Source organism: Carassius carassius, chromosome 46, assembly GCF_963082965.1.
Source record: "Carassius carassius chromosome 46, fCarCar2.1, whole genome shotgun sequence".
Taxonomy (NCBI): Eukaryota; Metazoa; Chordata; class Actinopteri; order Cypriniformes; family Cyprinidae; genus Carassius; species Carassius carassius.
This window is the reverse complement of record NC_081800.1, coordinates 24,520,319-24,535,208: the sequence shown is the minus strand read 5'-3', so window position 1 is coordinate 24,535,208 and position 14,890 is coordinate 24,520,319. Positions and strand designations below refer to the sequence as shown.

The following is a 14,890-nucleotide window of genomic DNA, read 5'->3' as shown; positions in this document are numbered from 1 at the left end:
CATTCCACCAGCTGGGCACAGTCCAGGAAAAGGTCCGTGAGAGAGATTTTGAACTTCTTTGGGATGGCACCACAAGGCGTCGTTCACTTGCAGAGCGCAAACTTCTGGAGGGCACATAAGATTTAACCAGTGAGTTTAGGTAAGTTGGTGACGTGCCAGTGGTAGTCTTGTAGGCGAGCATCAGTACCTTGAATTTGATGCGAGCGGCTACTGGTAGCCAGTGTAACCTGATGAGGAGAGGAGTAACGTGAGCTTATTTGGCTCATTGAAGACAGCCCTCACTGCTGCATTCTGGATCAATTGCAGAGGCTTGACAGTACATGCAGGAAGGCCCGCCAGGAGAGCATTACAATAGTCCAGTCTGGAGAGAACAAGAGCTTGGACAAGAAGTTGGGTGGCTTGCTCTGACAGGAAGGGTCTAATCTTCCTAATGTTGTATAAGGCAAACCTGCAGGAGCTGGTCATTGTACCAACGTGGTCAGTGAAGCTTAACTGATGATCCATCACAACTCCTAGGTTTCTGGCTGTCCTCGAAGGAGTAATGGTTGACGAACCCAGCTGTATAGAGAAGTTGTGATGAAGCAATGGGTTAGCTGGAATCACCAGCAGTCTTCGTAAGGTTAAGCTGAAACTTATATAAACTTTGCATATATTTTGGAAACATGCTTTGTTCACATACTGGTTTCCTACAGCTAGTTATTCTCCGAGAATTGTGTTTATTGTCGGAATGTCTGTTTTTGTTTAGGTCTGCCAATTTACACAGTAGTATCTCGACACCCTGGATTGCCAGTTGGTGGAAAACACAATGTTTTGCAGCTGTGGAAGCCAGCAAATAATTCGTCCTGACCTAAAAAGCCTCTGCATCCATCTTAAACTTTATATGACCGAGGCATGAGGCAATGAGGATAAAACAAATTGTTAATTTATTCATTGCATTAATTCATTAATTTATTCATTGCCATTGCTCATTGCCTTCCATTGTCAATTGCACTCATTCCTTTTGCGTATGTGTCCTCAATCTGGCAACCTGCCAGAGAGGGTGTGTTGGGAGAATTTGGACTACAGTACCAATTTTAACAACTAGCTGTTAATAATATTTTCTGCTCCTTTAAATTGAAAAATGAAGGTAAATTGATTGTTGATGAATACCATCACCAATGGCTCTTCAATAAAAAGTTCAAATAATATTTGAGACCCTGCTGGAAAATGAAGCTTAACCCAGTTTCTTCCATTGATTCTGTTGCTGGATCTGGGCCTCATATGTCTCGTCTGGATGTGGGACTCTCCAGCCAGTGAGGCCAAGGTCGACTTTGTTAGAGCATCTTGGTCAAAATCTTAGGCTGGTACACCTATGCATCCATTTAAGTTGTCTTTCTTTGTTCAACTTTTCTATGCATTTCTTCATAACTCTGAAGGTCTGTTCTCTCTCTGTCAGGTATCGTAATGGCCACATTCGGTCACTCCTGGAGGCAGCAGAGACTGTTTGCTCTGCACACATTTAGGAACTGTGCTCTGGGGAAGAAGTCTGTAGACGAACTTGAGACAGAGGAAAGTAGTAACCTGCTTCCTTAAATGATCAGATTGTAAGGCTATTGAGAATTGTAGATGTTGAAGACCCATTCACATGCCACCTTGTCCTGTTAAACATGCCAGAGTCAAACATGTGATTTTCTTTGTTGAAGGCAAGCCTTTCGCCCCCCAACATGTAATACTGAATGCTGTTTCCAACATTATCTGTTCAATCGTGTTTGGAAATCGTTTCAACTATGATAAGTAATTTGCATACCTTCTGGAAATCCTGAAGGAGAAAATCACTCGGGGTGACTTATTGGATAGAAATGAACAAGTACTAAATGTTTTTAGCTGTTAACCAACTGGATCACAAGGTGGATCTGTCTTAATTGTGTACATACCTATAGGTTGTCGACACTTTGCATTGTTACTCTTTCAAAAAGTTAAACTCTACTAAACTTTACCAGTGGTCACCCATGTTGCATCAAAACCTCAACTTTTTGAAAGTTGGCATTCATGTTGCTTTCTCACTGTAAGTTGCTGACATCAGCATTGTTAGATCATCAACACTGCTTGCATCAAGGCTGTCCAGGAAGTCTGTTTGTAATGGTATTTTTTAGTTCAAATCATTTAAAATTCAGTGATAGTTTCTGTTGTTATTGTCAGCAGGGTCACCATGGGTTTTGTGATGTTATTTGCCATAAATGCCACAGGATTGCTGTAATATCATGAGATAGCAGCGACTGCTTGTAGTTGTGCCTATATTTATGGCCTATATCTTATTTGGGAGAAAATCCAGGGCTGTCTTTCACTCCCAGTCCATCCCTGTATGCCACCGTTCACGAGATTCAGTGCTGTGCCAAGATTGTACCTTCTGGCGTGATTCATGAAACAACTAAGCCTACAAAACTACGAGGATACGACATTCCCAAGGTAATGAACGCAGCTGTGTTGCGTTTCTTGATTGTTCCACTAACAAACAGTGTCTGTTTAGGGCACCTATACACTTACTAACTTTTATTACTAACAAGATAATTACTTAAAGCAATTTTAACTGATAAGGGGCACTTGACATACCCAAGACACTTTTAACCCAGATAATTTTTTAGGTGACAATAGAATTTCCAACATTTACAGAAGTTTCCAAGGTTCAAATCTGTATTTTTATACATAGCTCTTCAACTTGATATTAATCATTTTAACCCAGAAAGAATTATTTTGTAATTTAATAGTTATGGTTTTGAAAAAGGATGTTTTATCCATTTGTTTTAAAGTGTAGAATCTGCTATCACAATAAATGACTTTAGCGCTGTAATACCACTGTAACACTGTAAAGCTTTTCTCTCATGATGTAATCTTTCATGTGACTGCTAATATTACAATAGTCATGCCTGTACAGGAGTCAACCAGATTTCTATCTTGAAGGCATGACTTGATTTCAGGTGGAGCCGCAGCAAACCCTCTTGTAACCTTTATCCCACATAGGAATTTTTCTTTGGCTCAGCTCCAGCCCACACAACTAGCTTTTTCATGGCCCACATACCGCAATGAATTATGGTCCTAGTGTGGACCAGGTCTGGTTTCCCAAATCTCATCCAAGTTAATTATCCATAACTGGCCTTGAATTGGGCCAGATCAAAATGTAACATTGGAACCAAAACACAACCTTAAGTACACTGTAACATTTTTTCCTGTAAAGTAACAGTAAAGAGCTGGCAGCAGAGACACCAGTAGTATACCATTATTTTTACGGTATTCATACGTAAAATGACGTAGTCATTTACGGTAGTAGTCTGTAAACCAGAAAAATGGTATGTTTCTGTATTTCTATAATTTACAGTAAAGAGCTGGCAGCAAAGACGCCATCAATATACCATTATTTTTATGGTATTCCTTACGGTAGTAGTCTGTAAACCAGAAATACAGTATATTTCTGTAGTCACAGTGTTAAATGATTTCACAGTCTAATACAGTTAAAAAAATGCAGCATATCTCTGTCATTTATTTGGAAACTAAAATAATATTGTTTAGGTTGTTACTTTAACTTACCACAGTTTACTTTAGACAGGCACATCTACATTTTTTCATGTTTAATAAGCAAACCAAGTCAAATGAATCTCACTCCTACTGTAACATGCTTATTTGTTTTGCTTGGCCAGTGTGTTCGCCCTGTTAGAGTATGGCAGTGTGAATTGGCTTTTGGGTGCTTTGGAAAAACCAAAAAAAAAACAACAATAAAAAAAACTTATATATATATATATATAGTTTAGCCCATGAGGGTGATCTTTTTTTTTTTTTTTTTTTTTGGGTGAAGTAACCCTTTTAAATAAGGTCCTTTCTCTATTTTTGCAGTATTCAAGTGTTCATGTCCCTGAATAATATCTGCATGCACCTAAGTCTGAAGAGTAAACATAACTGTCTTTTTTCGAATTATGATTGACCCCTCTGCAGGTTGTTGTGTATGAAGTGTCCTCAGTGTAGAGTTAAACAAGATGGCCTTGTAAGACATACAGGAAATATTTAATTTTTTTTCTCAGTATTTGATAAACTTCTGAATGTTTGAGGTTTTACTTACCAATCAGATGGAGATGTTCTTTGACAAGGGAGCTGCTCCAGCTCTGCAGCACAGTCATGGAAGAATATAGGAACAAGATGTCACATAGCCTACAGTATAGTACTATACAATGTCAGGTTTATTAGAAATAAACAAACCACAGCAGGGGTGAAATTCAGAAAAGAAAAATAATAAACAAAACATACCAAAAACAAAAAGAAAAAAATCTTAATATACCATAATTCACATTTTTAGGTTTTACAGATGCATGATGATATAGTTGAAATATATTGTGAAAAAATGCATAGTTATTAGGGGTGTAACGGTACGCAAAAATCACGGTTCGCTACGTACTTCGGTTTTAAAGTCACGGTTCGGTTCATTTTCGGTACAGTAAGGGAAAGAAATGCAAACATTTAACTGCAGGTTGTTTATTACTATAAACTTTTTTTAACAATTAGTTTACATACTTTTTAATAAAATATATATAAAATAAAAAAAGAATAAGAAATAAAATACTGCTGCAAAGTTCTCCACTAAATAAAATACTCTCAGTCTCAAACCAATATCATATAATAAAATATAATGAAAAATATAAATAAATAACTATGATTACAGTGCAGCATTACCAATCCCAGCTTGTAGGCCTGCTCATATTTAAAAATATATATAGAACTTTTCCAAAGTGTAAAGTGCAGCATCAACAGTTTCAGTTTGTAGACCTGCTCAGATTTCGTTATTGCGTTGGACCGATCGGAATTAAGAGCAAAGGTCTGTTTAAATGTTTAAAATTGTTTAAAATTACAATCGTTTTTTCCTAGTTGTAGTGATGTTCACACTCGCGTGATGCCTTTTGAAGACCTTAGGCCGGTGACACACTGGCATATTGCACCTGTCAAACATAGTCTATTTTGCCGTCAATACTGTTGATGGTGTCCTTTATCAGAAGGCTTTATATTTATGCTTAACATGAAATATAGATATTGTTGTCGTGAAGACAAGATCCTGGTCTGTCGGCGCCTCTGCGGCCTCCCTCTATGTCACCTACAGTAGCAGCAGCGCGCCAGCGCCGCGTCAGGCATGATTCTGGTGTGTAAAGACACAGAAAACGCAAAGCAGTCGCCACGCAACTGACAAACAGCAGAAACGCCACGCTCACGACACGCAGCCAGTGTGTCACCGGCCTTAGAGCTGCAGGGCGGGATTTGCGCTGAACGCGGAGACTTCCGCCACTTAATATGTTCGTTTGGAAAAACGAAAATGTACCTATGTTCTTCATACAAATTATTGCATTCGGTCATTCGGTACACACGTGCACTGTACCGAAAGCCCTGTACCGAAACGGCCTGGTATGAATACACATACCGTTACACCCCTAATAGTTATTTAATTAGATTTCTCAGATCACCTGTGTTTACTGTATCTCTATAAGCCACTCCCATGACACACTTTCTTGTAACTTCCTGTTTGAAGTGTTTTTTTTTTGTTTGTTTGTTTTACGCACTCCTGAAATCACAGTACAGTTTATCAATATTTGTTTGCAATGAAAGTTCAAAACGTGTTTGAAATAAGTTTCAGCCCATTAGTTCTTGTAAGTGACTTCACCGATTTACCTCACAGTGCAGACTTTTAGATTAAATTATAGTTACTTCCATTTAGCTGTTGACAAAGGACCAGCAAAACATTTACAAAATATCAAAACTGCTCATCTACACAAAAAATGTGATTAAAAGCTCAAACTTTCATTAACAAGAGCTTAAATCTACAGTTAGCTTACCTATAATAGTTAGCCTCTATAGCCTGCTAGCGATTGTGATGCTAACTTTCTTTTTGAAGACACTAAACCATTACTGTAAAGTAAAGATTCCACAGAAACGTCTCAATTACATGTAAGAAATAAATATTACTGTAATACTATGCTATAATATCAGATATAATATATAACAATATTTTGAGTCATGAATATAAAACTTTTTTTTATACATTTACTAACTTTTATTACTAACAAGATGATTACTTACAGCAATTTTAACTGATAAGCAGACACTTTTAACTCAGACAACATTTACAGAAGTTTCCAAGGTTCAAATCTGTATTTTTAGACATAGCTTTCAACTTGATATTACTAATTTTAACCCTGAAAGAATTATATTCTAGTTTAATAGTTATGGTTTTGAAAAAGGATGTTGTATCTATTTGTTTTAAAGTGTAGAATCTGCTATCACAATAAATGACTTTAGCGCTGTAATACCACTGTAACACTGTAAAGCATTTTCTCTCATGATGTAATCTTTCATGTGACTGCTAATATTATAATAGTCATGCCTGTACAGGTGTCAACTGGATTTATATCTTGATGGCTTGATTTCAGGTGGAGCCGCAGCAAACCCTCTTGTAACCTTTATCCCACATAGGAATTTTTCTCTGGCTCAGCTCCAGCCCACACAACTAGCTTTTGCATGGCCCACATACTGCAATGAATTATGGTCCTAGTGTGGACCAGGTCTAGTTTCCCAAATCTCAGCCAAGTTAATTATCCATAACTAGCCATGAATTGGGCCAGATCAAAATGTAACATTGGAACCAAAACACAACCTTAAGTAAACAAATCAACACCAATCTTTAACCAGAAAGCACAAAACAGCCACACCTGAGCCTAATCCACTGGTGAACTAAACCTGGCATTCAAAATACGGGCCATGACATATTCATATCTCAGCTTGTATGACCATAGCTGGCCCTATTCTGGACCTATACACTGGACCAGATGGGTTCCACATTTCAGCCCTAAATAAAACCATAACCAAGCATCCCACACCTACTGTAACATTTTTATTTGTTTTGCTTGGCCAGTGTGTTCACCCTGTTGGAGTATGGCAGTGTGAATTGGCTTTCAGGTGCTTTGGGAAACGAAATAAAAAACTGATTTTATATATATATATATATATATATATATATATGTATATGTTTACGTAATTAACACAAAATTCTTAAAGGGTTAGTTCACTCAAAATTAGCCCATAAATTACTCACCCTCAATTCATCCTTGGTGTATATGGAATTACATTTGCTTCAATAAAAATGAACAAAACTTTATAAAACTTAACGTAACTTTTCCAGAAACTATCAAAAATATGCCATTACAAAAGAAGAAAAACACATTGAAAATGAAAAAAAATGAACTCAGTCGCACACTTTTAACAGGCTCTTCAAATATGCTTCATTCTTTGTTAATGTTTTTCAAAGATTCGTTTTCACTAATCGTGGATTCTGAATGCATTGCCACAGATTTAGCATATGGTTCGCAGTTTTTCGTTTGGTGTTTTGACACAAACCTCTCGTGGGGGCTGGCTTAACAGTGATCTACTCTGATTGGATAGTGAGCTTTTAATGGACAGGTGCTCTCTGATCGGGAATTACAGACGCTGCTCAGTGGCGCGCATATTGGAAACCTCTCGCGGTGATTTGTATTACTAAATATGTAAATAATATTTGACCTTCGATCATCTCAGTCTGTAAAGATGAGCTCTTGTCATTCAAGGCAGCTTAAAGTAAACTTGTGTTACTGAATGACAATAACCTGCAACAAACTGTTGCACACTGTAACATGAAAAACTTGTATCGATGTTATTGGTTACTTCAGTAACATAAGCTTACTTCAAGCTGCTTTGAAGGACAAGCGGAGGAGGAAGACGATGCCGTCTCCTGAGAGCTCATCTTTACAGACTGAGACGATCGAAGGTCAGATATTATTTACATATTTAGTAATACAAGGCATACATATCACCGCAAGAGCTTTTTTTTTCTTTTTTATTAATGCAGAGAACAAAAACATACAAAAGTATAAACAGACATCACATAATATCAACCACAAAAAAACAAAGAATAAAATAGAACTAAAGAAAAGAGGGACAAAATTACACAAGGAGATCAAAGGCAGAGCAAATTCTAACAGTCCTTATAGCATTCTTATTAGTAGATACTGAGATTACATTAAAATAGTTTTCCATTTCTTTTAGGAAAACAGAAGACAGGTTTACAGTTGGAGAATTAGCTTTTGTAAATGTGAAATTTGTTTAGGAAAATTTATAAATTAATAACAAAACTGATATTTTCGTTTGTGGGGTCGGAGTCATAATACCCAAATATAATGTTTTTCATATGTACTGGGAAGCCTGGCAAAACCTTACACTTGACAAACACACCAATATCATCCCAAAGTTTCTGAGTGTAGTGACATGACCAACAAGCATACCATAGTTTCTTCAGAACTCTAACAAAAAGAGCTTGTAAGATCAATGTCAGATTTAAATCTGTGTATAAACTTCTTTACAGGGTAGAACCTGTGTATGAGCTTAAAAGAAATTTCTTTCATTTTGTCTGTGAAAAATAATTTTTGCGGTAGAGACCAGATTTAATCACCGCGAGAGGTTTCCAATATGTGCACCACTGAGTGACGTCTATACTTCCCGATCAGAGAGCACCTGTCCATCAAAAAAAATCACTATCCAATCAGAGTAGATCACTGTTAAGACCGCCCCCACGAGAGGTTTGCGTCAAAACACCAAACGAAAAACGTTACGTACCGTGAGCAAAATCTGTGGCAATACATTCAGAATCCACGGTTAGCAAAAAACGAATCTTTGAAAAACATTAACAAAGAATGAAGCATATTTGAAGAGCCTGTTAAATTTGTGTTGAGTTCATTTTTTTTCATTTTCCTTGTGTTTTTCTTCTTTTGTAATAGCATATTTTTGATAGTTTCTGAAAAGGTTAAGTTCAGTTTTGTAAAGTTTTATTAAAGCAAATGTAATTCCATAGGTGTATAGGTATATACACCGGAACGGAGCGAAGCCAGTGGAGTTAATAATGTGTGAAGCCTGCCATAGTTATATAAAAAAAATTATTTGATTTTGTTTGAAGCAGATGACGTTTGAGGTCGGCTTTGTGTTTGCGCCACTCAGAAGTGACAAACGCGTAAGCGCAGGAGAGAGATCAAAACAACGGTCAATATTTAGAAGTTCAAAACAAGGATGAAGAACAAGGACAAAGAAGAATGTCGGAGTATTTTGATATAAGCCAAGATGAGACTGGTTGTCTTTTGCTAAAGGAAACTTTGCTTTCTTTGCTCCTGTTAACAAACATTGGTTTTCAAGAGACTCACCTGTGCATGCACAATGCCGACCTCACGTCATCCTCCCCGAGCTGCTTCTGTGTAAAACTGTTGGTGCAAGGTACATTAAAGTGATTATTAAGTTTTGAATATGGGTATTTTTCATACAAAAATGTATCAATTCGCTACAAGAGGCCATAGTTCACCCCCAAGAGCCATGTGATACGTTTTAATGGATGAATGCTTTTTATTTAACTTCTTTTGGACTGATGCATTTTTGAGTCATGAATATTTCACATATATGTAAACACAAAACTTTTTTTGTACATTTACTAACTATTATTAGTACAATATAATTACTTAAAACAGTTTTAACTGATAAGTGGCACTGGACGTACCCAAACACTTTTAACCCAGAGAATTTCTTAGATGACTAGACATTGCAAAATTTACTGGAGTTTCCAAAGTTCACATCTGTGTTTTTATTAATAATTTTAACCCTGAAAAATTATATTCTACTTTAATCGTTATGGTTTTGAAAAAGGATGTACCTTTATGTCGTAAAGTATAGAACTATAGAATCACAATAAATGACTTAAGTGCTGTAATACCACTGTAAAGCTTTTCTCTCGTTATGTAAATTCTCATGTGACTGTTATTATTACAACAATCAGGCCTGTACAGGTGTAAACTGGATTTATATCACACAGACATGACTTGAATTAAGGTGGAGCCGCAGCAAACCCTTCTGTAACCTCCATGAGCAGACATAGATGCAAACAACAAGCTATTGTTCACCCAACTATTGTTCTACGAGTCCCTTTTAAAGCATGTTGATTTAGTCCAGGTGCAAAACCATGTCAGCCAATCACCTGCACTCTAACCACTCACTGAGACATCACAGCATGCTTGAGTTAATGTTTTATTGTGCTATATTGAAAGTTTTCATTAAATTTTGACGATATCACACCTCCAGTATATTTTATACATGCATTATACATTTTGTACATGCAATAAAAGTATAAATTTTTAAAAAAGGTAAAGGTTACACATTCTTGTGACCATTTCTTCTGAACTTTTTAAGTACAATGGTGTTCAAATGTGTAAATATTAGTGTATATATAAAATTACAATCATATAAATATTATCTTAAGACTAAGCAAATAGCAAATGGAATATTGGGATGAGATTCGCCAGGGCCCTTTGCTATTATTTCACAGTCACCTTTACACACCTTTCCAGGCATCTTGCATAATCCCATTAATAAAGACAAGATTATAGGGTGTAGAATACCTATTGGCTGTGCTGAGACTTAGTGTACACAATCATTGTCATGGTAGTAGAAAGCTTTGATCTAGTCAGTTATATAATCAACTTGTACAACTTGTTTTCTGTACCATGTTTATTACTCTTTGCAGAGAGTGAATGTCATTTATACTCAGTGATTTTAAAGATAACATGAGTGTTGTGCGCATATATATTGTTTTGTTCGTCATGTCTTTAATGTTTAGAACCTTGCTGGCTTAGCAGTAATAACTAGTAGAACTACATAAAAACATGAACTGGCACCTCAAACTCCAACTCCCACTGTCTCCTCCCACTTTTGCTCTGTCTTTATAAAGCACACGGTCATCTGCTGTTCATATCTGTCTTGGAATGAATCTGTCACCATGTGGACGACTCTAATGACGTTAGACTTGGCCTCTGTTGGCATTGCTCTATCTCTGGGCTTAATTTTTGTAGTTCTGTTTGAGATCTTCAGGATTAATTCCTACAGATCTCAAACTCCACCTGGTCCCAGACCTCTGCCTTTTGTGGGAACCATACCATATTTTTTGAAGAACCCAATGGAGTTCATAAGATCGGTGAGTGTTTGCTTTGAGAATAGAGGCTTTGTTTTTGTGGAATGGTGTTTTTAAGATCTCTTTACTCTGTAAAATGTAAATGCCACATTGACTTCATTCACAGGTGAGACTATGTCTAAGTCAATGTAGTAGTGTTGACGTGCGGTGATATCTTCTCTGATTAGTTATCTCAGTATGGAGAGATGGCCACTGTGTATCTTGGGAGAAAGCCAGCGATAATCCTCAATACAGTCCAGCTTGTGAAAGAAGCCCTGGTCCAAAATGCTTCATCTTTTTCAGGAAGGCCATATATACCACTCATATCCTGGATCACTGATGGATTAGGTCAGTAAAACACTGTACCAAAACTTAATTTTTTGTTGTAGAATATTGGTATTGTACATCCACGTTTTGATCAAATAGAAAAAGTGTTTTTGTATATGGTTGAAGCTGGTCTTGATCAGTTTATCAACCAGCCAGTGAAGTTTGAGTCTTGAGCTTGAGGGCTTGGTCTTGAAACTTCTCAAGACACTGTAAATGTGGCTGTGGTCTGGATTTGGTTATCTATTTCTCGTCACTCTGTTCTCTCTCTCTCAGGTATAATATTGGTCACATTTGGTCACTCCTGGAGGCAACAGAGACGGTTTGCTCTTCACACGCTCAGGAACTTTGGTCTGGGAAAGAAGTCTGTAGAGGAACGTGTGACAGAGGAAAGCGGATACCTGGTTCTTGAAATGCTCAAATCGGAAGGTTATTGATGATTTTAGTTACTGTTTAAATGTGTTTTTCAATGTTTAGGCTTGTTGTAGTGAACGTGAAGTGACGTGTGCCCAAGTACGGTGACCCATACTTGGAATATGTTCTCTGCATTTAAAAAAAATCTTATTTATGCAAGTATGCAGACATGAATTTCAAGTTCATGGTCCCATTGTAGATATTTGCATGTGTTCCTGTGTTGCTGTGCTGGTAACAAGCCTTAGTATTCAGGCTAGCTTCAAATGCCATTAAACCAGATGTATCTTTTTAAAAAAGTTAGCTATAATGTCAACTTGAATTCATTTGCTTTGCAAGATTTTATTTAAATTATTAAAACAGTCAAAGACAAACGCATGGCTTTCTTTGTTGAAGGCAAGCCTCTCAACACTCAACATGCAACACAGAATGCCGTTTCCAACATTATCTGTTCCATCGTGTTTGGGGATCGTTTCGACTATGATAACAAGCGTTTTGCATACCTTCTGGAAATCCTGAAGGAAAACATCTTTCAGACAGGGTCAGTTGTTGGACAGGTATGAACATGTATTAAATGTTTTTAGCACATCACTTTTTTTAGTAACCAGCTGCATGTTCATTGTCTGCAGTCCTGTAGGTTGTCGACGAATTGCACTGTTACTCTTTTGCATAATGTTAAACTTTTCTAGACTTTATCAATAAAGCTATATGCAACTACTTGACCAGAGATGTCCAGTGCTGTCACTGGAGTATCACCCTGTTTTACTTTAACTCTTCTTAAACTTACTTGACGTCTTCATGATTATTAGAAACGGTTTTGGAACAGATTGGAACTAAACTGTGCAGGAAGGTGGTCCTCCAGGATCAGGACTGAGACTCCTGCAGTTGATGCAGTATAGTTATATGTAGCTTTTCTCTTTTCCAGGTGTTTAACTTGCTTCCCATCATCAAATATTTCCCAGGGCCACAACAGAAAATCTATCAGAATGCTGAAGAGTTGAAGGCTTTCATCAGGGAAGCAGTCAAAAATCACAGAGAAACTCTGGATCCAGACAGTCCACGGGACTTTATTGATGCCTACCTGCTAGAGATTGAGAAAGTAAGATAATCTTGACCAAACACTTCAAACCCTGTATAATCCTTTCTTTGATGGTAGTTGGTGGTAATCCTAATCCCAGTTCTATCATTGACTGGTTGATGGGAAATTTTATTTTTCAGGAACAACCGTATTTTGCTGCTAGGGAATTAGATATGCTTGGTTAAACTGAAATGCTTTCTATTTAACTTGGAGCAGCAGAAGTCCAACGAGGACTCCACATTTCATGAGGATAATATGGTAATGTCAGTAGCTGATTTGTTCCTGGCTGGAACCGACACCACATCAACCACCATCAGATGGGGCATCCTCTTCTTGACTAAAAACCCAGATGTACAAGGTACTTAAGCTTGTCAGCATTCTTTAGCTCAAACAGTAGAGCGTGGTGCCAACAATGGCAAGATGATGGGATCGATTCCTCAAGAATGCATAAACTGATAAATATGTCATGTTCTGCAAGTTGCTTTGGATAGAAACTTCTGCTAAGCGTGTAAATGTTCGATTCTTTTTTAAACAATTTGTCTTACTTGCTGCAACATGTCTTGAATATGCACAAATGCGTGTAATAAGAGTTGCCAGTTGTTCTGTTGTTGCTTTGAAGAGTTCTGTAATCTGTACTATAATATTCTCTTTTCATTCCCACAACTACTGTTTCAAAGCTGTAGCATGCATGTTTTTGTGGAATTACTGGGTTAGAATAAATAGTAAAATCTGTAAATGCAACTAAGTTGATACAGATTGTATCAAACAGGGAGTGTTGTCCCAAACGCACCACTGATTGAGCATAAAGAACAAGGTTTTGAACGAACCACATTGTGTCAGTTTACTTGTACTAGCAGGTCAACATTGAAAAATGTACTCATAAGTTTTTGTATCATTACAGAGCGATGTCATGAGGAGATTGTTCAGGTTCTGGGTTACGACCGCTTACCCAGTATGGATGACCGAGACAAACTACCGTACACATATGCCACTGTTCACGAGATTCAGCGCTGTGCCAACATTGTACCCTCTGGTGTGATTCATGAAACAACTCAGCCTACAAAACTAAGAGGATATGACATTCCCAAGGTAAAGTACGAGGATTATCGTACATGGCTGTGATGTGTTTCTTGATTGTTCCACTAACAAACATTATCTTTCTAGGGCACCCAGATATTAACTAACTTAACAGCGATTTTAACTGATAAGGAGCACTGGAAGTACCCAGACACTTTTAACCCAGAGAATTTCTTAGATGACAATGGACATTTCTTCAAACCAGAGTCTTTCCTCGTTTTCTCCTTGGGTGAGTCACCTGTGACTATGACTTCAGTAGACCAAGAATGGCCAAAACTAGTTGATGCCGATTGTGTTTTATCTTCATTTATCAGGTCCGAGGGTCTGTCTCGGTGAGACCCTAGCTAAGACGGAGCTCTTCCTCTTCATCACTTCTCTCTTACAGCGGATTCGTTTCTCCTGGCCACCTGGTGTGAAGTGGCCAGACATGAATGGGGTTGTCGGTATAGTCCGCTCTCCTGAGCCATTTGACATCATCTGCCACAGCAGAGGATCCTAAGAGTACTTTCCAAGTTTCCATAGCTATTATATCACAACCCAATGTTAATAGTTTTAGCTCTGAAGAAATTATACTGTAGTTTAATAAGTGATACATATGCTATACATATGCAAAATACTGAATCTGATTTCACAATAAATTACTTTAGTGGTGTAAAACCACTGTGACACTGATTTATTTATTTTTTTTATTACTGTTTTTTGTGATGTCATCTCTCATTTGACTGCTGGTATTATTACAGACAGGCTTGTATAGGTCTAATCTAGATGTATATCTTGCCGTTATGGTTGATTTTATATGTGGATCCGCAACACACCCTGTTCATGTGCATATTTGAAATTGTACAACTGGCTAATTAATGGATCTTGTACATCATTTTATGCACTTTATGTATATGCCTGCAACAATCAGTTCATTTGAGTGGACAAAACACACAAATGCTTTAAAAATTAAAGCTTCAGTAAACTTTTTGGGAGGATAC

General features: G+C 37.3%; 1 protein-coding gene across 2 annotated transcripts; it reads left to right on the top strand.

The window, feature by feature from the left end:
- Positions 1–10,780: 10,780 nt before the first annotated feature.
- On the top strand, positions 10,781–14,876 carry LOC132129576 (cytochrome P450 2B4-like). Of its 2 annotated transcripts, none has more exons than XM_059541210.1 (9): positions 10,781–11,044; positions 11,209–11,368; positions 11,621–11,773; positions 12,152–12,312; positions 12,681–12,854; positions 13,053–13,191; positions 13,735–13,922; positions 13,998–14,139; positions 14,225–14,876. In XM_059541210.1, exons 1-9 carry the CDS (start codon positions 10,850–10,852, stop codon positions 14,407–14,409), a joined length of 1,497 nt encoding a protein of 498 aa, XP_059397193.1. In that variant the 5' UTR covers positions 10,781–10,849; the 3' UTR covers positions 14,410–14,876. The 2 variants fall into 2 exon arrangements, with proteins under 2 accessions (XP_059397193.1, XP_059397192.1); XM_059541209.1 differs by having other exon boundaries at positions 10,786–11,044; positions 13,050–13,191; positions 14,225–14,874.
- The last annotated feature ends 14 nt before the right edge of the window (positions 14,877–14,890 follow it).

Bases quoted from the DNA above. Each gene is read 5' to 3' on its own strand.
- LOC132129576 (XM_059541209.1), top strand. From the start codon at position 10,850: ATGTGGACGACTCTAATGACGTTAGACTTGGCCTCTGTTGGCATTGCT. The intron at 11,774-12,151 runs GTTATTGATGAT...TCTTTGTTGAAG, and splicing joins TGAAATGCTCAAATCGGAAG to GCAAGCCTCTCAACACTCAA. The intron at 12,313-12,680 runs GTATGAACATGT...TCTCTTTTCCAG, and splicing joins CAGGGTCAGTTGTTGGACAG to GTGTTTAACTTGCTTCCCAT.